Source organism: Ursus maritimus, unplaced genomic scaffold (assembly GCF_017311325.1).
Source record: "Ursus maritimus isolate PB19 unplaced genomic scaffold, ASM1731132v1 scaffold_10, whole genome shotgun sequence".
NCBI classification, from domain to species: Eukaryota; Metazoa; Chordata; class Mammalia; order Carnivora; family Ursidae; genus Ursus; species Ursus maritimus.
This window is the reverse complement of record NW_024423344.1, coordinates 61,366,900-61,394,363: the sequence shown is the minus strand read 5'-3', so window position 1 is coordinate 61,394,363 and position 27,464 is coordinate 61,366,900. Positions and strand designations below refer to the sequence as shown.

At 41.9% G+C, this 27,464-nt stretch overlaps 1 protein-coding gene across 1 annotated transcript in view; it reads right to left on the bottom strand.

The window, feature by feature from the left end:
• The window catches only part of GPC5 (glypican 5), a 644,069-nt gene extending 617,545 nt beyond the window's left edge, over positions 1–26,524 (bottom strand). Inside the window, exon 1 of the mRNA XM_040620333.1 lies at positions 26,254–26,524. Within this exon, the coding sequence (XP_040476267.1) occupies positions 26,254–26,419 (166 nt within the window). The 5' untranslated portion in view covers positions 26,420–26,524. The remainder of the gene's footprint in view (positions 1–26,253) is intronic.
• Between the last annotated feature and the right edge of the window lie 940 nt (positions 26,525–27,464).

Genomic DNA, 27,464 nt, shown 5'->3' with positions numbered 1-27,464 from the left:
CCTCTTCCTCTGCCCCTCCCCTCAGCTCTCAATCTCTCTCTCTCAAATAAAATAATTAAATCTTTAAAAAAAAAGAAAAGATAATCGGAAGTTCAAGAATGGATCAAGCCCACTCGGAACTGCATGTCTGAGATGTGGGTAGTTTGGTTTCAAAAAAACAAAAAAAACTAGAGTACACTATGAATGATGATGACCAAGAAATGGCAGACGACCACTGTAGGAGCAACTGACTTCTCGTTCCACACAGGAGCGCCAATGCCTACAGCACTGCTCAAGTCCAAACTAACTACGTCTTGGGGTCTTTTGGAGATACTGACAGCGGACAGGAAAAAACAGTCAGAGGTAGGGTTTCTACATTGTCAGGTAGATGCTTCTTAGTACAGAAATATGGGCTTGTTTGTCCGCGTGATATCACTTATTCCCTCAAAATGGTACAACCAGAAGATCTGAGGTGCGCATCTCGTTTCATCTCATTTCTGTCTTACGTTGGGAGTTCTAAAGTAATAGGATGGTAGAAGAATGTGGGAGCTCAGGGTATTTACCAGCATCTTCTTAGGAAGGCAAAATAATCAAGCCATGAAATGGCTGGTTAGATTTTAGGAGTTAACAGGGAGAGGCCCATTCTACAAGGAGATGCCTCATGGATTGTATACTAGTTAACAAACACATATAATTATACAAAGAGCTCCTGCATGTGTAGAAGGACAGATAGAAAGGAGGGCACAAGAAACTCTTTAGAGCAGAGGTGAGCAAACTCTATCAAGTGCCAGACAGTAAATATATACGGTCAACTTTAAGGAGAGATGGTCTCTGTTGTAACAATTCACATCTGGCCCATCGACAACGCACAAATGAACGGCAATGGCCAGATTTGGCCCGAGGGCTGCAGTTTGCCCCTGATTTAGAGAACTAAGATGGGCAGAATACAGTGGCATGTTTTGAAGCTCAAGAAAGACCTTGTTCTTATACTCTAAGAGAATGACATGTAGAATAATAAAATCTAGCTAGTAGTAACAAAACCCAGCTATCACATCAAAGGAATAGAGAGCCATCACATAGCTTCTGCTAAAATTCTAAATACTCAGAATCTCTTAATCTTAAGAGATTTGAAGATGGATTTACCCGACCACCTCCAGAGAGTGGCAACTGCCTGCCTGGCCAGCAAGGCTCAGTACCACGGAGTCCTGACCCATTGTGGGAGCACCAAGGCCCACTTAGCCCACACTGCCTCCCCATCCCACCCCACCCCACAACGGTGGAACCCCAACTCCAGACCACGGCTGGATTCTGGGCTGAAAACTACTATCAATGTTCCGAGACATTACTGGACTAAAACTCCTTTGCCTCACATCCTAGCTTTTCTTGGCCACTTCTTAGGCTACAAAACCCTCTGGCATTCTGTCTGATAATTTCACCCTCATGTTGCTCATCTCCTCCGACAAGCTACACAACCCTTACCCTCTCTTCTGGACCCAGGTTGTCCCGTATCCCATCCCCTTCTCCAAAAGCTCCCGGCATCCTCCTCCCTCACCCAGAATCTGGTTCTCCCTACAAACCCATCACACCTAAGAAGTTTGTTCTCAAACCTGGCAGCACAGGTGGGGGCTCTCTCCTCCCTGCTCCCTGATGGGGATTTCAGTCAATTTCTCCTCTGATCTCTTCTATAAAACTTTCTCCTTTGAGACTTCTGACAGTTCCACCTTCTCCCCCCGCCCCCGCTCATTGCTGTCATCCTCCCCTCCTACAATCCAGAAGTTCATTCACACCCCCATCTCACATCCTCTTCGGATGTCCCCACGTTCCTGGGTCCCCAGGCTCCCGCGATGACTCTGAGTTGCTGCTTCTACAGAACTCTTGCCTCTGGCCTGCATTTCACCTCCCGAGTCTGGCCCTTTCCCCCTCTCTCTCCCTCCTATACCAAACCATAATAACCCAATGCCATCAGTTCCTTCCCCTTCATTTCTACTTCCCTAGCTCCTCACCACCACAGAGACGCACACATACAGAGAGAGAGAGAGAAAGAGAAAGCATTTGTATCTGTGTGGTAGAAAGTACTAAAGATTTAGGGAGTTTTCAGAGCAGAAGTACAATGACCAAATATGCAATATCAGGCATTCTTATTCCTATATCCCTCACCACCCTGACATGGGTTCTGCCTACTTCGTCTTCCTTCTTCGTACTCTTTCAACAAACTTCAATAGTTCCTCCATTTTTATTATGCAGAGAAGATGAGTTCTGGGTGTTTTTATGTGTGTCTCTGGCATTTTTTTTTTTTTAAGATTTTATTTATTTATTTGTCAGAGAGACAGAGAGAGAGCACAAGCAGAGGGAGCGGCAGGCAGAGGGAGAAGCAGGCTCCCTGCTGAGCAAGGAGCCCGATACAGGACTCAATCCCAGGACCCTGGGATCATGACCTGAGCCAAAGGAAGGCATTTAACCGACTGAGCCACCCAGGTGCCCCATGTCTCTGGCAGTTTTAAAACAGGCCTCCAAAATTCTTTAACACTTTCGCCATCAAGAGGTAAGATGTAGGTCCCCTCTGCTTGAATCTGGATTCTGTGATTGCTTGACCAAAAAAATATGATAGAGGTGAATCTGTGCTGGTTTCTAGGCCCAGAACTTAAGAAACTGGCAGTTTCCATGCCCTGTTTCCTGAGACGCTTGCTCTTATAACCCAGTCAGCATGCTGTGGGGACCCCCAAGCCAGCCACCCCATCTGTGGAGACCACCTGTAATGGCCATGTGTAGATATTTCAGATAATGCCCAGCTGAGGTCCCAACATTCATCTAGCATAACCACCAGACATGTGAGTGGTCACCTGAAGTTGATTCCTGTTCCCAATCCCATTGACTCACCCCCACCTTTCTTTCAAGTCTCCCCAGTTAAGGTTCCAGATATCATGGAGCAGAAACACGCCATTCTCTGCTTGAGTCCCTGACCCATTGAATTTGTGAGCACAATGGTTATTTTACACCAATGACTTTTGCGGCGGTTTGTTGCACAGCTATATAAGGTGATTCATGTGATATGGAGGCTGAGAAGTCCCACAGTCTGCTGCCTGCAAGTTGGGAGACCTCGGAAAGCCAGGGGTGTAAATTCCAGGCCAAGTCCAAAGGCCTGATACCAGGAGTATCAATGGTGTAAGTCCCAGACCAAGAACTGCTCTTGCAGTCAGGCAGAGAGAGAATCCAAACTCCCTCCACTTTCTTGTTCTATTAGGACCCTCAACAGGTTGAATGATGCCTACTCATGCTTGCTGGTGGGAGGAGGAGTTGGCATCTGCTGTACTCCAATCCATCAGTTCAGATGCTAATCTCTGCTGGAAACACCAGCACAGACATACCCACCAATGCTGTTTAACCAGCTATCTGGGCAACCTGCAGGCCAGTCGAATTGATACACAAAATCAACCATCATGCCCTCCCTAGCTTTAGGCTCTCCATTCATTTCATTATTTCCTCTTGTTCCTTCAAGTTTCATTTTCTGGCTTTCTCCCAGCTACTTTCTTATGGACAGTACCACTCTTGGATTCAGGCAAGAGTGTCCCTGTCCTGAGCCTCCAGCGGTCTCCATCCTAATGCAGTGAGACATAGGGTTCGTCTGGATGTGCCCAAGAGCTATGACTTGAAATTCACCATTCAGAGCTCTAAGTATACTTTCAAGGCGTGTGCAGACCTGGGCCCTAATCTGTCTTCCAAAGACACACCTGACCATCCGTGTGGCTCCTCCTGGGCCTGAGCCTCCGTGTGACCATATTCAGGCCAAAGGTATATAAATACAATCTCAAAGAAGCTCTTTAAAAATATATAGGCTAGACGTTCTCTCGTTCCCGCCATCCTTCTTTCCCACTGATGATTCCTAGAGGAGGCTTAGGAGCCACCTGTCTACTATGGCAGTGCCCCCCTGCAGCCTGGGGCTATTCGACTACAGAGAGTTACATTAAAAAAAATAATAATATCTTTATTTTTGCGTATATCGTGATCCCTGTTGCAGCATTTTAGCCTGTTCCCTAAAGAATGTAGTTCCTCTAATCTTGCACTGTTTCACATCACCCTTTGTCCATTTCCAGGGTGAGCACTCCAACAAACACAACAGCGCCGTCCCAGTTTAAAATTCGCCCGTGTGTCCCTACTCCTCAAAACAGTGTTTCTCAAAAGACAAAACACTAAAGGTCCATAGATCTTCGCATTCAGATCATTAATGAGAAGAAGGCACATTGCTAAGGGACACTACAAGGTCTGGTTTGCAGGCTAAAATTTGAGAGCCATTGACCTTTGCCTCATTTCCCACTTGGCTTCATCTCACACCATCAACTCCAGTCACACTAAATTACTCAGAATCCTCTGAACACATAATGTTTTTCCATCATTTCCAAGCCTTTACACCATGTCTCCCTCAGGCTAGGATGCCCTTGACCTCCCCCCCCCATTCTTTCTACTAAAAACGTTCACATCTTCCAATATTCAACTCACGCTCTTCTGAGGGTCCCTGTTAGGATTAGCCAATCCCTGCTTTGACCTCTATTCAACCCTGTCCGATTCACTATCATACAATGTAAAATATTTTATCATAATTTTATTCCATATCTTCCTTCCTTCCTCTAAACTTTCAGCTTCTTGAAGAAAAGAACCTTGTAATTTCTCCTTTATCCAGCTACTAATTAGTGTTTGTCCAAGACAGACAAGAAAAAAAAGAATGGAAAAAAAAATGGTCATGCTGTTTTAGTCTGTAAGTTGTCTTGAGGAGTAACTAAAATTTTTTTTGATTAAAATAGATGCTCACAAATTAGGTGATTGTTGAATATACTATAGATAGGAATTTTTTCTAAAATAAACCCAAAATTGGTCAGGCACATGAAAAATGTCTTAAAAAGTTTTATGTTCAAATAAGCATTTGTTTCTTCGGAACTACTTAAAATTTAATATCAACAACGACAACAACAAAAAGCTTCTGAATCTTTTGAATTTAGAGAGAATAAAAGTGAGGGACAGGAAGTTCTTCCTACTGGTTAAATAATGTAGCAGATAAACATGAATTTCACCCAGGAAATGGGGAAATTCTGGAGAAGCAGATGCTACCTCTACAACAGTACGAACCCAAAACTGAAATCCAGAGGAAGAAAATAGGTAAATGAAAAAAAATAGGTAAAAAGAAAATTGGTTACATTTCTCAGAGAAAAGTTGCACTCTTATATCCAGACACATTAAAATTAATCAAATGATGGATTAAAAATCCTAGCAAGTACCTGGCGTACAGCAGGCTATCAATAAATGATATTTGCGTTTCTCTTCTCACATAGCCACGATAATGAAACATCCCTTGTAAGTGATAAATAAATACCTCATTTTAAAATTGGCAATCTATTTAGATGACTGTTCTTGATTCAACTGAGACACCCTATTTCTACCTACAGGCTCCGTCCTACTCCACATTCTTATATCAAATGAATCATAGTCAAGGGTTCAATTACGTCCCTAAAATTCATCCTGCATCAGTTCAACAATTTTGATACCTTTCCTTGTCTTGAGTTACTCTCATAGTGAATCCCTGGAACTGAATCATACTCCTAGTGTTTGTTCATTTCCAACAAAGGGGTCAATTCCTTCTCCCCAGTGCTTATCAGATTGCAGCCCCCATAACAGGTCCAGCATCTCCCAAGCCCTTGGGGCTTAGTTATGGCCACAGTATCGGGCAGGGGTAAGTAAACAGTTGGTCCGTGTCTTTAGAAAACACCATATTCTGCTAGTCTTCACCTGCTGTGCTTTTTGATCTATTCCTGCCATCCTCCCCACCAAAAGAAGTCCTTCTTGTCCCAAGAAAGTCTGATAATTACACAACTGGCAATGGTATTTACTTATAGGCCATGCCCCATAAATTCATAAATTCCAGGTTTGTTTACGTAAGCATCCTAGACATACTTGCTATATCCTATTAAAATCATTCCATAGGTAATGATCATCAGGAGACTCTATTAGCATCTTTAAAAATTTGACCTGATCTTTGGAGAAGTGTCTGTTCATGTCTTCTGCCCATTTTCTGACTGCATTATTTGTTTTTTGGGTGTTAAGTTTGAGAAGTTCTTTATAGATCTTGGATAACAGCCCTTTATCTGTAATGTCATTTGCAAATATCTTCTCCCATTCCGTGGGTTGCCTCTTAATTTTGCTGACTGTTTCCTTTGTGATGCAGAAGTTTTTTATCTTGATGAAGTCCCAAAAGTTCATTTTTGCTTTTGTTTCCCCTGCCTTTGGAGACATGTCATGAAAGAAGCTGCTGTGGCCGATGTTGAAGAGGTAACTGCCTATGTCCTCCTCTAGGATTTTGATGGATTTTGTCTCACATTGAGGTCCTTCATCCATTTAGAGTTTATCTTTGTGTATGGTGTGAGAGAATGGTCCAGTTTCATTCTTCTGTATGTAGCTGTCCAATTTTCCCAACACCACTTATTGAAGAGACTATCTTTTTTCCATTGGATGTTTTTTCCTGATTTGTCGAAGATTAGTTGACCATAGAGTTGAGGGTCCATATCTGGGCTCTCTATTCTGTTCTATTTACCTATGTGTCTGTTTTTGTGCCAATACCATGCTTTCTTGGTGATCACAGCTTTGTAATATATCTTGATATCAGGCAACGTGATGCCCCCAGCTTTGTTTTCTTTTTCAACATTTCCTTGGAGATTCAGGGTGTTTTCTGGTTCCACACAAATTTTAGGATTGTTTGTTCCAGCTCTTTGAAAAATGCCATTGGTATTTTGATGGGATGGCATCAAAAGTATAGATTATTCTGGGGCGCCTGGGTAGTGCAGTCATTAAAGCGTCTGCCTTCGGCTCAGGGCGTGATCCCGGCGTTCCGGGATCGAGTCCCACATCGGGCTCCTCCGCTGGGAGCCTGCTTCTTCCTCTCTCACTCCCTTGCTGTGTTCCCGCTCTCGCTGGCTGTCTCTCTGTCACATAAATAAATAAAATCTTTAAAAAAAAAAAAAGTATAGATTGTTCTGAGCAGCATAGACATTTTAACAATGTTTATTCTTCCAATCCATGAGCATGGAATGTTTTTCCATCTTTTGTGTCTTCTTCAATTTCTTTCATAAGTGTTCTGTAGTTTCTAGAGTATACGAATGGCTAACAGACACATGAAAAAAATGTTCAACATCATTAGCCATCAGGGAAATTCAAATCAAAACCACACTGAGATACCACCTTACACCAGTTGGAGTGGCAAAAATTTGTTAACAAGGCAGGAAACAACAAATGTTGGTGAGGATGTGGAGAAAGGGGAACCCTCTTACACTATTGGTAGGAATGCAAGTTGGTACAGCCACTTTGGAAAACAATAAGGAGGTTCCTCAAAAAGTTAAAAATAGAGCTACCCTATGACTCAGCAATTGCACTACTAGGTATTTACCCCAAAGATAGAGATGTGGTGAAAAGAGGGGGCACATGCACCCCAATGTTCATAGCAGCAATGTCCACAATAGCCAAACTGTGGAAGGAGCTGGGGTTCCCTTCAACAGACGAATGGATAAAGAAGATGTAGTCCCTAAATACAATGGAATATTACTCAGCCATCAGAAAGGATGAACACCCACCATCTGCATCAACATGGATGGAACTGGAGGGATTATGCTAAGTGAAGTAAGTCAAGCAGAGAAAGACAATTATCATATGGTTTCACTCATATGCGGAACATAAGCAATAGCATAGAGGACATTAGGAGAAGGAAGGGAAAAATGAAGTAGGGGAATTAGAGGGGGAGACGAACCATGAGAGACTCTGGACTCCAGGAAACAAACTGAGAGTTTCGGGGGGGGGGGGGGGGGGGGGTGGATGGGTTAACCCAGTGATGAGTATTAAGGAGGGCACATATTGCAATAACCACTGGGTGTTATAGGGAAATAATGAATCATGGAACACTACATCGAAAACTAACGAAGTATTGAATAGTGACTAACAGCATAATGAAAAAAACATTTTGACCTGATCATTTCTTCTAACAATTTCTTAATGTCAGTCTAACACTTTATTGTCAGGCACCATTATAGTTCTCACTAAAGGAAGGAGTCTCCTCTGTACAGTCTCTTCCTGGCCAGAAAGACCACAGTTCAAATATTCCATGTAGGTCTTGCCCATCAGTTAAAAACATCTTGCCTCCTGGCTTAAATTACTTATATCATTGCATAATCTATTCTAGAAGGGCCTGTGGAAAACATCTTACCCATTACTTGTTCTTTCTTTCCAATAACCGCTCTAAGCCATGCAACTAATTGTATCATTCTTCATAGTGGCTAACAGGAAACCCAGAGCCAAAATGTTCAGCCCAGCTCACAAGTGTCGATGCCTCATTCTGTTAAAATGTATGTATGTATGTCATGTCTTAACCTTATACCTGATTTCATGTTATTTTTCCTACTCTTATTTTTCACATTATTTCTAGACTTGGATTCATATTGCTTTTCCTGCTGTTATTTTCAGACCCATAAGGACTTCTGTACATTGATTTAAACTAGTATTGGAAGAGCAATGATACAAACACATAAAATAGAAATCTATAGGTAACTGAAAACAATTAAGACACCGAATGGCTTGACTTCTTCTGACTCAAATTATTAGCTCCTGTACGAGTTGTATAACTCACACAGATAGGTTGTTAAAGGGGCCTGCAGCATAAGCATACGTTAACAATGCAGTGAGAAGCATATGTCATATGAACAGCCACACAACACGCAGTATAATTAAGGTTATTCACACAGCCATGAATTCAAGGTCAATATGGTCCTCTTGTCTATCCAGACTGATTTCAGCTGGACGTACAACTGAAAAAATATATGGGAAGTACCTTAATAGATTTCAGTTGCAAAAGAAATATAACAAAGAAATCCAAATCATATTGATTCTACCTGTAAAATAGTTTTTAAATTTACTTCTTTCCATCTGTACTACCACCACTTGTACCTAGAATAGAAGTTTTAAGAGGATACTCTACAGACAAGAAGGGTCTTTTAAAAATGCAAATTGTGGCACTTAGGCTGAAAAATTTCACATGGCTTTCTATTGCTCTTGGGATGAAGTTCAAAATCCTTAACAGCCAAGAAGGTCCCTGTGACTATTCTGCCTCACTGGGTCACCTCTTCTGTGCTCAGCCATCACTTTCTTAACCGGGAGACATGTTCACGAAGCGTGGACCCAGTAAAACAAACATACATGCAAGAATGACCAATTACACTCGAGCCTTTTCTCTTCTTCTCTGAAGAAGTCACCCAGTTGAAAGGGTGGTCTGAACTGATTGTTTCCACTTCATTCTCCCACCAATCCTGCCATCTCAATTCTGACCTCAGCCCTTCTCGGTAAAGGAAAACATCTGGATAACTGGTGAATTCCTAGTTGTCAAATTCAAGAAACATTCATCCGTTTCTAATCACTCTTGACCTCTTCGTGGGATCTGACACGATTTGCTCCCCAGTTTTCAAAACCCTCCCCTTGCCTTGCCTTCAAGAACACCTGGGTTATCTTCTTTCTCCTTGTTTTTAATTATTTGTGTTACCCAGGTTCCACCTCTCAGTTCTGGCCCTGAGTGACATTCTACCCACCGCCCCCCCCAGAGATTCATCTACACACCTAGTGATCCACAAATCTTCGTCTGTGCCGCTCGCTCAAGTGATATTTGGGCCCATGCTTCCAACTCTGTGTTGTGTGTGACACCGTGACAAACCAGAATAGCCTCAGTATTGACATGCCCAGTGTTGCACCTTCCCCCCTAAAGAGTGTCTTCTACTCTGAAAGCTACTTAAGAAACTGGGCACTGGGGTGCCTGGGTAGCTCAGTCGGGTAAGCATCTGCCTTCAGCTCAGGTCATGATCCCAGGATCCTGGCATCGAGCCCCGGTGTTGGGCTCCCTGCTCGGCAGGAAGCCTGCTTCTCCCTCTCCCTCTGCCCCTCCATCCAACTCGCGCTCTCTCTTGCTTGTTCTCTCTCTCTCAAATTAATAAATAAAATCTTAAAAAAAAAAGACTGGGTATCTAACAATTCCGCTTTCTCCATCTCCATCTACTTTTTTCAGGAAGGGCTTCTTTAAGTGGGGTTAAGTAAAAAATGTCTCAGGGGAATGATAAAAATGAGCTAAGTCAAAAAACCCTTCCCCTATGCAAATATAATAAATGCGTTTTCTTAAAAATCAAATAAATCAATTCTCTCGAGGGTAGTACTTCTTAGCGTTAATCTGCTAACCTGCACCATGCCTCTTTAAAAAGACACAGGCTTAGGACGCAGCATCCTCCCAAACTAGTGAGACACTTTGCTGAGAACGCTAATTAACAGCTACTAGAAATACGCGCAGCAGAACACAGTTTGGGTTTGCCAGTTATTCTCCTTGAGGTCAACTTCACCAGAGCTCATAAAAACGCATCCCAAAGACGGACACATGCATGTAGCAGGAGGCAGCGCTAGAGCGGAAAAGCGTTCGAAGCCCCCTCTTCCCAGAGGGCTGTTTAGGAGATACTGAGCTTCCTTCCTCCCGTGCTAAATTACAGAGTAATTTCCTGTTCCTTATTTTGATTAATAAGTCAAATGAATTCATCAAATATTGATTAAACACCTGTTCCGTACAAGACACTGTGATAATTATTAAGGATACCAAGAAGGGCTGAATGTCGTTTTGCCCCTTCAGGGCCCAGTCTAAGGGGAAACACATTTGTAAAAAATTTAATTAATGTGACAAAGTGCTATGAAGGAAGTACATACTCAGTTCTGTGGGACCACAGGGAAAGAATGATTTCCTTTTCGTGGCGAGATCAGTGAGGGGGTCAGAGGAGATTGTAACCAGGTGGTTTATAGTCTCCTTACCAACAACAACAACAAAAAAATACAAGATAGAATATATTCCTAGTTTATAAATAAGAAGCTGAGTTTATTATGGTTAAATTTACCTAAGTCCACGAAGCTTATGAGTAACAAAACAAACCTGAACTCAGATTAGCCAGATGAGACTGAAGGAGGAAAAGGTAGGAAGTATGAAAAGCTATGTTTCATTGGGGAAAGCCAGAGCAGGGAGGAGTGGCTGAGTTGCAAGGCCAGAGGTGCTTAGCTAGGGGCTGGGGAGGTGGCTGGGGAGCTGGGAAGGGCCTGAGAGGTTTCCCTGCAGCAAGTTAGCAAGCTGGCATGTTACTGTTCCTGGACGCTGACAGAAGACAAGAGACTCACCCAACAGCAAGCCAGCAGCATGAGCATGGAGCTGGTTACCCTGCTCTACGGGGGGCTCTCCAGGGATGCCTGCACCTGTCGCACTCCAGGGGAGGAACAGGATCATGGGGGGCGGGGGTGGTGGTTTTGCCACTTCTGTAGTAAGCTGAGACAATCCTGCTCTCTGTCCTGGGAGAAACTCTCCCTCAAGGTTGCCTGCTGTGAACAGAAACACAACACTGGACAAATGGCCCAACTAAAGGGTAGCCAGGGCCTTGCATTTTTGGCAAACTCAGTAAACACATAGAAATGGGACATTGGGAAGGTGGATGACCTCTCCCAACATGTGGGGAGAGATGGGAGAGAGTGGAGCAAGGACAGGAGACTGGAAAAGGCAGGAATCATACAACTGAGAAATTTAAATGCAACACATGGGTTTGAGCTTTTGCCCCAAGCACTGGGAAGCCATGAAAGATGTTGTAAGATGTGTATCAAACATCACCGGAATGGTTTGTATGAGTTGAACAGCTTTGCTCAGACCTCCTCCCTTTCCTTCCCTGACCCAGCTCATCTTCATAGTTAGTGAAAACACTGCCAATCTATAAAGGTGATCCTCTTTCTAGAAATTTTTAACTTGCAACCAAGAGACTTGGGAGAGTTTCTCCCCTTGGGGGAAAGATATCGGGCAGTCATATTTTCTGCTATAGGAAGAAGGCTGCTCGCAGCAGAAAAAAAAAAATCCTAAAGCCACAGAATAAGAAATCTGTAAATATGCTAGTCTCCATTTTCTTTTTTTTCTTTTTTTTTTTTTTTTTTAGTCCATCTGCATCCCTGCCCCCCTCTGTCTTCATTGTTCCTCCAGATGCCTCCATGGACTCCAATGCATTCCTATTTCAGCTTAGCACAGTCTTAGTTATGCTCTGTCACTTGAATCTGAACATAGGAACTAGTATTAGAAGGGCCGTGTTCCCAGCTTCATCTCCAGGAACACTACGTTGGAAGCAGGATGGAAAATGGCTTCCAACGAAGACAAAACTGGAAACGTGACCAAGAGACTATCACAACAGTCCAAGAGAGAACTGACGTTTCCATGTGTCCTTACAGACGTGACCATAATTAACTACTCTGATTCAGAGATGACTTTAAGAAATAGTTCCAGACTCTGAAATTGGTTTAGAGCACCTCAGTAGTTCCCGGGATAATCTGTGAGGACCCACTTTACATATGGTAGCTCAAGATCAAAAACTGACCCTTCCAAATGGGGGAGAAAAAGTCTGATGCCAAAGAAGACAGGGTCAGGTCATGAAGGGTCTATAGGAAAGTTGGGATTATTAGGATAAAGAACAACGGGATCGCCTGTTTTTATTGCTGCCCTTGGACTCAAGCCCAGGAGCCCTGAAGGATTTTTACACAGAGAAGCTCAGGATAGTACAATTGCCAGGGCTTCCCCTCAGTGTTCCTGTGTAAATCACATACAAAACCACATATCACCAAGTAAATTAACAATTCTAACTCATTTAAAAAAATCATCTTTGTCAAGAATTCAAAAGACACAGAAATTTTGTGAAGTATATTTTTACTTCTAAACTCTCTCCTATCCCTCCCCTATGTTGGGAGAGGTCATCCACCTTCCCGATGTCCTGTTTCCATGTGTTTACTGAGTCTGCCAAAAATGCAAGGCCCTGGCTACCCTTTACTTGGGCCATTTGTCCAGTGTTGTGTTTCTGTTCACAGCAGGCAACCTTGAGGGAGAGTTTCTCCCAGGACAGAGAGCAGGATTGTCTCAGCTTGCTACAGAAGTGGCAAAACCACCACCCCCGCCCCCCATGATCCATGTTCCTCCCCTGGAGTGCGACAGGTGCAGGCATCCCTGGAGAGCCCCCCGTAGAGCAGGGTAACCAGCTCCATGCTCATGCTGCTGGCTTGCTGTTGGGTGAGTCTCTTGTCTTCTGTCAGCGTCCAGGAAACAGTCACATGCCAGTTTGCTAACTTGCTGCAGGAAAACCTCTCAGGCCCTTCCCAGCTCCCCAGCCACCTTCCCAGCCCCTATGTTATGTTAGTCACCATACAGTATATTCTTAGTTTTTGATGTAGTGTTCCATGATTCATTGTTTGTTTTTTCCTTTCATATATGCTCTAAGCCATTTGTCCTAATTTGGTTAGAAAGCTTTCCTCTCCTGATGTAATGTTCACATGTGTTGATCCATAATTTATCATTCAATAGATATTAATAGATATTTACATTAGTTGCAGTTTTTTTCTGTGCAATGAATATGTACATATATATGTATGTATATGTGTGTGTATATGTGTGTGTATATTAAATTATATATATATATATAATTTTATCCAATTACTTTGTTGGAATACTTTCCTATAAATTGGAAAGGGTAAAGGGTATACAAAATTTAAATTTTGAGTGATAACTGCAAAATTCCACTAAATGTACACACAGTCTTCATCAGTTGTCCCGCTCAGTATCTGTCAATGAGTGCTCTCTTTCCTACAATCACGGGAACATTAGCTATCACTATTTTTAATCCTTGACAGTGTGATATTCATAAGAAATTAGTTCTCTTCTGTTAATGTTGAGTTCCAGCATCTTCCATATCCTTATTAGTCATTTATATCATTTGAATTTCCTCTTTAAGTTCTTTTTTCATTTCCCTTGGAATATTAGTGTCTTTGTTACCAATTCATAAGAGCTCACTTGTGATTAAGGGTGCTAACCTTTTGACAGCTGTGCAACACAGATGAAATGCCATAGGGTTTTCCCCCCATTTATTTTACTACAATGTTTATTTTTTTGATCACACACAAGTTATGTATTCAAATATAATGTTCTTTTTTTTTTTTAAGAAAGGCAAAGGGAAATCCCTGAAGGACTTAACACAAGAAATAAAGATGAGATTTGAATTTTACTTGGAAATCAACTGGGAAGCAATTGGGAAGTGGCCCGGTGAGAATCAAGAGCAGATGCTGGCAGATCGGGTAACGCAGACATGAAAAGACACCAGAGGACAGCACAGTGGCAGCAACGGGAGTGGGTGCAGAACTCCAGGGGCATCTAGACAATGTGGCAACTGGTTGCACTGGTGGAGTGGGTTGAATTAAATTCCTGTGTTTTTAGGGGGTATCATCAATTTAGTCACGTTTCTAACTGAACCTGAAAGAGATAGGCACCACCAATGTTCTTCATAGAAGGGGTGAAGGGAAAGAGAGGCAAAGGAACAATTAATAAAAACATAATCATGAGGCAGCTGAATGTGAGTAGGGAAATCATCACTGATTGGAACTTCTAAAAACGTTTATGCATTAACTATAGAACAGATTTATGTTTTGACACATTTTAATTACAAATCAAATATTCTCTGAAAGCTCTGGGTTTAAATATTTAAAGTATGTAAAGTTTTGTCATATAGGATCCTGGAAGGAAATAGATCAGTACTGTTAAATAGGATTATTTAATAAAATACTTATAAAGGGACAGGCATAGGAAGACTGTAAGAGATCCTGCAGTACTCCCCCGCCACCACCAAGCTAGTAACTGTGGAGAAGAAGCTGTTAATACCTCTTAGGGGGCAGGAAAATAAAGTATTTACCAGAATCCAGAGAGAGTTGTGAGGTCACCTGCCAAGAGCTGTTTGCTATTAGATAAAAGAACGGAGACAGCCTGCGTTGACTCTCTAGGGTGAAACCAGCACAGTCCACCAGCCCAGGCTGCTGCCTAGCCACTGCTTTCCTCCGATGCCAGAGGCAAGAAGGCCCACTGACACCCTGCTGACCGCCCAGACACAGAGCAGAGTGGGGCATCCACCTGAAGGGCCAGAGACGTGCCAGCACACTGCGCCTTTGCGTCTTTCACATGGAAGGAAAAGTTCTTATCCCCAACACAGGGACACACAAAGTCCAACCAGTACTGCGACATGCAAAACCACGATAAAACACAGCAGAGAATTATCTCCTCCTCACCTGCACAAGTCAATTCTCTACTATAGAGCCCAGCCCTGCTAGCATTCACTCAGCACCCTCTTGATCTTCAAGGAATTAATTTAAATGACAATATTCTGTAAAAGACTAGCCTTTAGTTCTTAAACTACATAACAGGGATAAACAAATTTTACCGTGGGATTAAAGGATAAATAATAAACTATTTAATTTATTAACTAAACTAAGGAATGAAAACCTGGACTATGTCTCCAAGAATACAGGATTAATACTATGAGGGTGAGTGAAGGGAGAAAAATACTTGACACTTTGGTATTTTATTAGCATGAAGGAAAAGGGATTTCTACTATGATTTCTTTGCCTGCTCCCTGATCCAGCATAAAGAATTGTTTAAATGTATCAAAAAAGAACATCTGTAATAGAATCAACTAGGTAGCATTTTGTAGAGAATGGTACTATTTACAGTTTTTTCCCCATACCATGTGGTCCTCAGAAACCACTGAAAGGGAAAAGAAAAAACCTCTATCATTCCTGTGAAGAAAGGAAAACACTTTCTGAGAAATTGAGTTGTTTGCTAAAGGTCACATAGCTAATAAGTGATAGAGTCAAGACTAAGCTATTTCAAAAACTCGAAGTTCATTGTTATTCACTAAAATATGTGACCATAATATGGGATAAATTATAAGGCGAAATGTTTTTTCCTGTTTATCCCATGGCAACATTTCAATGTTTTGTCATACCTACTATTTTTCTTTGTTTTGCATGTAAGGTATCTCCAAAGGTGAGTAGAATATTAAATATTTAATAGCCTGCAGCTTATTTGTGCCCCTGAACTTGTAAAAGTAAAAAGTAAAATTTAGTTTTGTAACTAAAGCTCTTAACTGTACACACACAGATCCTCATAACTTCACCTGACAAACAGGACCCGGAAAGACTCCTGGATTCCTCAGCTTTTTCCCCCTTTCCGTGTTATTCCTACTTCCTTCACCTTTTAAGTTGGTCAAAAAAACTTCGTTAAAAATGACTTTTTTTTTTCTCCCAGAGTGAAATGTATTCCAAGACTGGTGAGAACAGACTGTTAATCTCTTCCTTTTATTGACCTACTTCAGTTTCAGGTCATTAAACACAGACATTTTCAATGATCAAAAGAAAATGAACCAAATGTAACTTGCTACAACCTTACTAAATAAGAGAGTTGTTCAAAAGGCAAATAAATCTGAACAGGTAATTTAATATTGACAATCTTCCATTTAAAGAATATATATGTAATGAACAAGGACATCCAGAAATAATGTTTACATTCCTTTGATCAATGAAGGCACAGTCTTGTGCTTATTATCAGACTCCTTCTTGGTTCTTACCCTCCCCCAAAAACAATGTTGAAGAAATCATGAACTGAAGACAAAGAAAAGCAAAAGATTACGAGCTCTAAAAAGATAGCTGCAAAGATTACTTAATTATACTGCCTATACACAATTATAAAAGCTAAAATAAATGTGGTTATCATAGCACAGAAGGAAGGAAAACTGGTCATTCAAACCCATTACCCTAATAAGAGTAATAAACAATTTACAAAACAAGAAATGTTTACTGTTTCATTTATTTGAAACATAAATTTAAGTCCATAGCTGAACCATATCGAAATAAGCATGTCTCATCAGCACTGACTTAAATAATCCCTCTATTTAGGTAGAATTTCCTAATACCTCTTTTCAGATATCCTCAATAACTAACCAACTATATACTTCATACAGAAAAAAAATTGTTTTTTCAAAGTGTCATTGAAAGAGGTTCTAAAGACTAGGTGTTTCTAAAACTGGAATTGTTGGAAATACTTTGGAGACAGATTTTACCTGCTACCATAGACCATGTTTTGTGATTTAGCAACAATTATTTGTTTGCTTGTTCTGAAAGGCCTGGTCTCTCTACTTGGTCTGCGTGGAGTCTGGACCCCAAGCTGGTATCTTTTAACATAGGAATAACTCCATAGATAAGTGACATGTGTTTTACTGCCAACATGGAATTAACAAGAGTGGGAGATGGAAAAACTGAACCATTCCTTACTGTTAATTTCCTCAGAGAAAGAAACCACCAAAAAAAAAGGGGGGGGTGAGAAAGAAAAAATCAAATAAAAAACAAACCCACCAATCCAGAGCCAAATATAAATTACATCTGGCCACCTTATATTTCTCCATTCTCCCAACAGACAAATTAATGCTCGAAGTCAGATCAGTCACTGTCTACATGATGATAAAAACTGTGTAAATGAATCCCTTAACTGTTAAATAATCTTCCTTTCCTTGTAGGACACTTGAGGAAACTTTCTTCCGGACATTTGTTTGGCAACTCATTTACTCTGTTTCAAAAATACTGGATAATGTAGATAAAAATTCCTTTAAGTTTAAACTTAAAAGGGCTGGGTCACTTTATAGAATTTGCGGCAGGGGTACATAAGAAAATACTGACTCCTCGAAAATAATTTACTCAACACCACAACTGAGCCCAGGTCAGAAGATTTTTTTAAAACATAACCTCCTACATTTCCCATTCTGTTAATATTAAGCAGAGAAAACATAAGTAAACACAATAAATGGAGTCTGTTAGATAAGTATGCAGATAAGATTAATGCTATTAATCAAAATATATTTATTAATTTTGGCCTAATCACAAAACATTAGGATATATCGATCACAGATCCTACTCTCAAATAGCCTACAGTCTAGCAGAGGGAAATAAATAGATTCAAAATTAGTATTACTGCTTTGGGACCCTATCTTATATGAGAAATAACTAAGTACTGATCTATATGAGGTGGGTTTGAGGATTTCAGGGCTGATCAAGGCCAAGACAGGACTTTTCCAAAAGGATGGTAGTAGGAGACAGTGAGCTTTATTTGAGTGGCACTTTGACAGGCTCCACGAGAAGGGATGTCCCTCACAATAAGAGACCTTCCAGAGACAATAACGCAAGGCCCCCACCCAGAAGAGAAAGACGACAAGGAAACTCTCAGGAGAGAAGGGAACAGCAGAAGGGGCTCGTGTATCTTGTATCTTGGTGAGATTGCTCAGCAACGAGATGGGAAGTCTCTGAGTCAGGGAGCTTCGAAGGGCAGCAGTGGCTTGGGTCTTTCAGAGCCGCCACGTGTGTTTTAGCTATGGCTAGCGGATGTCAGTGCAGTTTTGCAGAGCATGCAAAGCAAGCAAGCTCTAAGCAACTAAAAATATGCTCATCTGAGCTCTATTTAAAGCAACTGGATGTGTAAAAATTTGAGTTTGGCACTAGAGGGCTTTGGGCTAATAGTCCTAACCTGATGTGAAGAAGTAAAAAACACAGGGGCCAATCTTTAACCCATTTACACAACACCAGAAAAATTTAAAAATACCAAGATATATAGACAGCAGAATCTTGGATAGACTATCCATCTGTGGACGGACTTCAAGAGCTTAACTTAAGAATCAGAGAGGTTCAAAGGATGTAGAAAAATTCTTCAACAACTATTTCAATTCTTACTCCGCGTCAGACACCGCTCTAGGCAGCAGATACTCTTCAGTGAACAAGGTGCCCGACAGTACTGGCTACCTCGTTTACAGGGTCCGCGCCAAATGAGAAAGCAGGACTCTGAGCACACTTCAAGATGGCAACAGCAGGACATTAAACCGAGCACAGGGCCTTCTGAGAGTGGGACCCTGTGAGAGTGCACAGGTCACGTGCCCATGAACCCGGCCTTGGTAGACACGTTCTCTCTTCTCTTCATACAATCTAGAGGTGACAGAGCAATAGCAAAAAGAAAGAAAAACACATGGCACCGTGGAAGAAAAAAGGGAATTCTACAATAATAACTGGGGTAACATAGTTCAATGAACTTTGAGAAAAGCCTCTCCAAAGAGTTGACATTTCAGCCGAGACCTGAGCCAGTCAGATAGATAATGTGCTTGTGTGAAGGAGCCATAGGTTGGACAGTTTATGCCAATGGTTCTCAACCAGGTAATGCGAAGAGTTACTGGTGGTTATTTCTGGATGGTAAATTTTGCTTCCTTTGTACTTTTCAGTACTTTGAATTTTCAAGAAAATGTGTACTCTTTCATAAAAACATGAAAGTGCAAAATCTCATTTTCTTTCTATGAACGTGCATTATGCATTCAATTTACATAGCACCCATATGTGAACTTGATATGGCTAATCAAAGACCTAGAGGGGATTATGCTAAGTGAAATAAGTCAGACAGGGAAAGACAAATACTGGATGTACTGGATGATTTTACTTATATGTGAAATTTTAAAAAACAAATGAAAAGACAAAACAAAGAGAAGCAGACTCATGCATACAGGAAACAAACTGTTGGTTACCAGTGGGGGGAGGGGCTGGGGGATGGACGAAACAGATACAGGGGATTAAGATTTTACAGTTTTAAAATATATAAGTCATGGGGATATAATGTACAACTCAGGGAATATAGTCAATAACACCGTAATAATTCTTTATGGTCACAGAGGTAACTAGACTTATTGTGCAGATCATTTCATAATACATAAAAATACCAAATCACTATGAGGTACACGTGAAACTAACAGGATACTGTATGTCAATTATGCTTCAATAAAAAATTAAAATTAAAAAAAATTTAAAATCTTAAAAATAATTTTTAAAAGAAACAGTAAGTGTTGGCAAGGATGTGAAGAAAAAGGAACACTGGTGCACTGCTGGTGGGCATGCAAACTAGTGTGGCCACTGTGGAAGACAGCATGGAGGGTCCTCAGAAAGGTAAAAATAGAACTGCCCTATGACCCAGTATTTGCACTACTGGGAATTTATCCAAAGAATAAGAAAACACTATTCAAAGGGATACATGAACCCCTATATTGTATTGTTTATTGTAGCATTATTTATAATAGCCAAACTATGGAAGCAGCCCAAGTGTCCATCAATAAATGAACGGATAAAAAAGAGGTGGGATATATACGCAATGGAGTATTATTCAGCCAAAAAAAAAAAAAATGAAATCTTGCCATTTGCAACAAAATGGATGGCTCTAGAGGAGAGTATGATGCTAAGTGAAATAAGCCACTCTCCTATATGCTGGCTAAGTGAACATAAAAAACATTTTTAAATTTTAAAAAGGAAAAAAAAAAAAGAAATAAGCCAGTCAGGGAAACACAAATACCATAGGATTTCACTCATTTGTGGAATTTAAGAAATAAAAAACAAAGGAGAAAGAAAAGAGAGAAGACAAACCAAAAAACAAACCCTTAACTATAGAGAATAAAGAGAGGGATTCCAGAAAGGAGGGAGTAGGGGGATGGATGAAACAGGTGAAGGAGATTAAGAGTAAACTTATCTTGTTGAGCACTGAGTAATATATGGAATAGTTGAATCTCTATATTGTATACTTGAAACTAATACAGCACTGTATCTTAAACATTGACATTAAAATAAAATAAAATAATTTTTAAAATAACAGAATATGATAATAACATTTTTTTAAAAGCTGTCCTAAATGCTGTGACTCAAAGAAGAATGACTAATGACATTAGGGTGATTTTAACAGTGACATTAGTGAAATTTGAAATTTCTAAAGCTGAAAAGAGGAAGAACTGAGGACACAGTTGGTGTTGTCTTTTCTTCTAGTTGAAGGTCCGGCTTTCATAAAAGAAAGATAGATATGGAAAATGACTATTCTCTATTAAAAGTAAAGCTATTGTTACTCAACCAACCAGATCAGGCACCACATTAACAGACAATCTATTGCAACAAAGCATGTGACTGAAGTCTCTCATGACCCCATTCTAAGGTTTGTGGTTTCTTCAACAGTTATACCAAGAGGCCACTGATTTATAAATCACTTCTGTTTAAAAGAGACCTCTGTTTGTTGTAATGTTGCTGTTGGTGTTATTCCAGTTAATGACAAAATGAATATCACAGACTTAGAAGGTCTCCTTATCAAACCTGGAAAGTAAATTACACACACACACACACACACACACACACAGACAAGATAAAAATCCATATTCCAGAAAGTCCTGGACAAGCTGGAAACTGGTTGGTGGGAGGATACAATAATTATAAAATGTTATTCTTAAGTTCTCCAAACTGCACCTCTCCTAAAGCCAATTATACAAATATAGGATGTTGGACACTTGGCAAAAAAGAATTTAAATTGTGGGATGGAGGGAGGATGGGAACACACACAACATTTATACTTGCTGGGAAGCTGAGTATGAGGAACTGGGGTGTGATTAGTGCAATTCCAGCCCCTGACGGACACTCACACTCCGTGGCCTTCAAGTAGAAAATCATACTCTCTGTCCTATCAGTGAGCCTCACTAAAGGCCTGGATAAAAATGACACACATGATTCTCACAGCCATCAATGCACACACTCGATTTTGCAGAGGAGAAAGTGACACGCTGCCCTGACAGTGGAACTACGTCTTGATGTTTACAAGTCAACACAGACGACATCCACAGCTCAGAAAGCAATGATGGGACAAAGCCACTTGAGACCTGCATGAGGCAGGAGAGCCACCAGGACACTCTGCAACCTCAAAAATGACTCAACAGCCCCCTCTTTTGCCAATAAGAGGCCTGCGGCCTCTTTCGTAGTGATGACTACCCCCACCTTAACCGTCCTAGCCCCTAAGCAAGTTGTAAAGACCCTCAATTCCTGAACTGCCCTGCTTCATTCAACAGTCCTCGTACCACGCAGCAAAAGCCCAAATCTTTAAAAAAGCCCCTCCCCCGCAGCCCTTCACCAAGACCCCCTGAGTTTCTGTGGTGAGTGACCGCCCCTGCCCCAGCAAGCCACACGAGCCTACTCTGTTTGATTACAGGGTTCGTTCTGGTGGGTTTCAGTGGATGGGCTTCAACACAGCACAATCCTGATATTAATAATCTGCCCCAACATCGAACCATGGGTCCCTTTTACGGCTTTGGAAATGTGATCACCAAACTATGTTGCTCAAGTAGCAGAAAGGGCTAAATTCATGAGAAACAACAGTTCCAGTCTGAGATCAATGAATGGCTATGGCCATCAGCCAGTTAACTGTATAAATCCCCAAAACACCCTATAGGCGCTACTTGGCCTCCCTGAACCCAGACAGCAGAGCCAGGACGGTGGTAGAAGCAGTAGCTATGGGCTCTGCAGCCAGCAGCAACACAAATCTGTTTCTTAGAGTTTCCGTTAGCTCACAGAAATATATATATATATATACACTTACATATATATTTACCATAACATAATAAAAACCATTTAGATAGATTTCTTTCTTAGAGCTTCCATTAGCTCATGAACAGAAACAAAAGATTTACTATAACCTAATAAATTCCATTTTGAACAGAAACTTATTTCCCAATTTTAGAAACAATGATTTGTGACCAAAAAAAACCCGTTTATTATAAAAACATCTTCTGTTGTATAGAGATCTAAAACTAAAATGTCACCCTTAAAGGCCACGTCTAGTTAAATATCAAGACACTAAATAAAAAATTGTAATGACAACAGCACATTTTGCTAGCACTTACTATGTGCCTGGATTTGTGCTATTTTGTACACACATATTATTTCATTTCATCTCTGCAACAACCCTTTAAGAACTCATATTCCCATCTTGTAGATGATAAATCAGAGGTTCAAAGGGAACAATCAATTAGCCGAGGTCCCACAGCTAGAAGGGGCAGAACCAAGTTTTGAAACCCAATGTCCGTAATTCCAAACTCCAAGGTTACCAGGTAGATTTTCTGCTGGGTGTGAGAATGAATCAACACTGTCCTGAAGCAATTATAAGATTGGATCATAAGGAAAGCAGTTAAAAAATAAAACTATACAGCACTAAAGTGTCCTTTAGTATTAGAATTTCATTTTGCCACATCAAGTTTATTTTTATTATCTCATTTATGGGCAAAAGCTACCAAGAAAAAGTTATTTTTCACAAACTACTCCTTGTACCAATGAACATCCACTTTTTAAAAACCAGTTGGTATATAAATTACCTGAATATAGTCTTGGATTTTTTTATGAGCTTCTCCTTTCTGAATTATCTTCTTGAAAAAGGGAAAGAATGCAAGTGTGAACAATGCATGTGTGAAGAGAATTTCAATGGGAAGGCATTATCCCTCCTCCCCAATAAATAAAATAAAAATAAAAAGACCTTTAAAAGGCACTTTCACTAAGTTTTTTTTTTTTTCCCTGAATAAAATAAACAAGAGCAAAGGTCACCTTGACTACTACTTAGGAAATAAAATCAGAATGCAGGAAAATCTGTAATTCTAATCACATTTACACCTTCTCTTCTTTTTTACATTTCTTATCCAACATCCTTAGGAGCTCAATAGGCTTAAAAGAATTGGAGCAGGGTAGAGAACAAAGGTGAGGAAAATCTGAGAAATTACTTGAATGGCTGTTCCCACCATTTTAATAATTCCAAATTGGGTAACAGAGTTTTCAAAAGATGTAAAAGTCACAAATGTAGGAAGAAACCATAAAAAGTTCTTCTACCTGCTTATATTATAAAAATAGGATTCTGACTAGACTTCTTAGGAATTAACCACTTGAAGACAGTAAATGAAGAAAGAGCTCACATGCACACACACGCACACATGTTTCAAATATCAAATTTAAATGTATTAGCTTTTGGCGGGGGGGGGGGGGGACAGAGGGAGAGGGAGAGAGAGGATGTTAAGCAGGCTCTGACCTCAGGACTCTGAAAGCATGACCTGAGCCAAAATCAAGAGTCCAACACTTAACCAACAGACTGAGCCACCCGGGCGCCCCCTAAATATTTTAGCTTTAGTCAGTGAAAGCCCATGTGCCAAATAAATACGTTCATTACAAGCAATATCAATATTTGTATTCTTACGTGGAGATGACTAGATTAACTATTGTTGTCTCTTGAGACTGAGGATGTTCTTAGAAAACAAGACACCCAACTGCTATGCTCAATCAAGCCAAATGTTATAGATCATATATAAATAAAAAATAAAGAAAAACAGTTACGAAGCACATCGTATGTGTAGTTTACTCCATTTGGGAATGAGATTGTTATAGTGGGAAACAGAGAAGCATCAATGTCAAAAGAAATAGTTTAATATTTCATTTAATTATTCAAATAAAGCAATCACTAACAATACAGAGACCAGAATGATTCTAATCAAGGTGATTCTAATTCAGAATAATACTTTCATGTGACTTTTTCTTAATGCAAATATCAAAGGAATTGAGCCCTTCTTTTCACCAGCTCCACCTATGTCCCTAAGACTGCAACCCTGCACAGCCCCTTTCGTAGGTACTGCTAGGATTCCTCCTCCGTCAAGTTAAGCCACAGATAAAGGAAGGTACTAGCAATGGGGAAGCAATACAGAATGTCTTAGAAAAGAAAGTGCTTCCCATCCTGACTCTTTTTTAGGGGTCATATATATCAGATGCAAATAAGGACACCATTTCTTTCTCTGTAGAGCCGAGCTTCGCCAATGATTGATACTCGGGAAAGTTCTTCAAAAGAGATGAAATAGACACAAGGTTCTAGAAATGTAACACCTCAACAGTGTGTTACATTCAGCAGGTACCAGAAAATGAGCTATGGGAAGGGCAGGGAAATTAAGGCCTGACTGGGGAGCTGTCCACACTTCCTGAACATATCAGCCAAAATTATAGCATCTGTGGGGCAAAATCTAATAATGCAGTTCAATGCCTTCACTCTGTCCCCCTGCCCAACACAGCTCCCACTTTAGCAGTATTAGTTACTGATAAGTGAAGTTTAGGGGTTTTTAATAAAAAGAATGCACTGATGTACAAGAATTGGTTTATAAAGGGGTACTATTGTTTGAGGAGAGAACTGCCCTAAGCTGAGAATACCAATTATTTTGTTTCAAGAAAAAGCACCTAGTACTGAATAGGCATTCAAATAAATACTTGAAATATTTCAAATATTAAAGACTGGTCGTGTAAACTAAAACGGATTCAATGTTCCCAAATGCTCAGATTTTCCTTGTAAGATGACTGGTGAACTGGGTTCACAACCAGCAAAGCAATCAAGCAAGACAGCTACAGCTCCATGGTGCTAAAAGCAAGTCTCTTCGCCCTAAAAACTCAGGCAGAGGACGTTATCTTAGACCGAAGCATCTTCTGCAAATTCTTTATTCAACCAATAAGCTCACAGCATTCGTCTGTGTGTTGAGTTCATAGCCAGGGTGCATTGCTCCAGTAAGATCTTAGCTTCAGACACCTGCTATTGCCTTCGATAACTAAGACCTAATCTTCCGGACCAAAGGTAAACTGGAAATCCCACCAGCAGAAGGAAATTTGCGCGGTAGGGGTGGGGAGCAGGGGGTAAAAGTGCTGGCAAACGGCACTTACAAGAAGCAGAATCTACACCGGCTACGCTCACGGTATTCCTTCCCCCTCAGTCTCTGGTTATATGTCTCATCCATGTATGAGTGGCTTCCCGATAATGTTCAATTTGCTCGCCTGTTACCGTCACACCTTTCAGGCGTTGAAACTACCCAGGGGTCTGAGAGACGCACTGGGTAGTTCAGGTTCCCGCAAGGAGGGCTTGGTGCCAGGGCGCAGAGAGATGGCTAGGGGTCACGCCATTGTGGGTGTACGGGTCCGAGTCCTAATTAAAAAGGAGACCGGTTGCCCTTGCCAGTGCCCCGTTCTCCAGCAAAGGAGAAGAACACAGATTTGTATTTTTAGCATCAAACTTGGAGCGACCAACCCAACTCTGCCTACCACACGAGAAAACAGCAAACCGAGGCCCCCCGGCGGGGCAGTGGTGAAATTCCCACTCGCAAAAGACACGCAGTCAGGCCGCGCTTTCCCCAGCCGTCAGCTTTGCCGGCCTCTTCCAACGCATCGGCAGAGACTAACGGAGCCAGCGCGGGCGGCAAATGCCCAGAGCCCGGCTTAGCCGCAGGCGGAGTCAGGGAGTCCCCACAGCTGCGGGGCGCTCGGGATGTTCACACACAGCTTCCTTCCTCAGAGGCCTCCCCAGGGTTCACCTTGCCCCGCCGGAGCGCCTGAAAGGTCATCTTCCCACGAACCGCCACCCCCAGAGGCCGGGGAGCGCGGAGTCGGCGCTCAGGACGCCCCCGGCCCACGTCGCGGCGCAGCGCCCTGCGTCCGCGCGCCGCGCCTCACCTGCCCGCGGCGAATCCGGCAGCCCCTTGACGGCTCCCACCAGGCGCCACTGGAAAAGTTTCCGAACTTCTTCGCAGCTCTGCACGCCCTCGCTCCGAGTAGACCCAACAAGAGCCAGAAGGAGGAGACAGCAACAGCCCGCGCGCCAGGTCTGTGCGTCCATCATCGGTGTCCTCGTCGCTCCTTCCCACGTAGTGGACTCCACTTGCAGCGTTGCAGGCGCTGGAAAACGCTCGGCGGTCGCGGTTCCCAAAAGGTGCAAGCTGGCTGCAGGCGTTCCGGGGCCGTTCTGGGACACCGGCTTCACCTGGGGGCACTTGGCTTTCTCCCGAGGAGCTCCGAGGCTGAGACACCAGAGTTCTCGAGCAGAGCGCCGTGAGGTCTCCCTCTCCGGCGGGGGCGAGTTGGCGCTGAACCAGGGAGGAAAAGGGCTGGAGCCGCACGGAGCCGGCGAGCATCCGGCTCTGGCCACCGCAGCCGTAGCCGCGGGCTCAGCCAGCAGCCCCCAACCTGGGACGCGCCCGCCCGCCGTACTCCGCGGGCAAGCTCCGCCCCTCCACGCTCCGCCCCGCGACCAGCCTCCGCCCCCACGCCACGCCCCCGGCGCGCGGCCCCCCGCGGCTCCCGCCTTCCCGTGTCAACGCGGCCCCACGCAGGACAGACCTCTGAGCGGCCCTGCCTGGATCGAGGAAACAAATAAATAAAACGAAAGCCGGGCCGCGCTCTCCCGGTCCTTCTCTAGGAGCACGGTCTGATGAAAAGAGCGAATGTATGAAGAGGCTCAGAGAAGATAAGGGATGAGAAACACCAACTGGAAGTACGATGAAATATTTGACCAGAAGTTGAGGTCTTCAGTACATGGGAATCTGTATCGAAATTGCGTGAAATGGGATCTGGGCACGATCCAAGCACAAAAACTTTACAGTGGAAGATCCCAATTGAGAAGCTTGATGGCATTCATAAGGTTTTAAGAGTGTCCATGAGAAGTTAACTTTTTAAAAACTGGTTTATGGTATTGCCTTGGAACATTTTTCTGTAACATTAACAGTGATTCTCTGAAAGAATTTAGAAGTCATAAGAATTCCATTCAAACTTTATCAGGTTCATATTATCACGGTAAAGTCCAGTTTATTCTCTTGTCAACCTTTAGCACCATATTTTACTTTAGTATTTTGGTTCTATGTGGGCCCTTCTGAGCTTTATCACCTCTG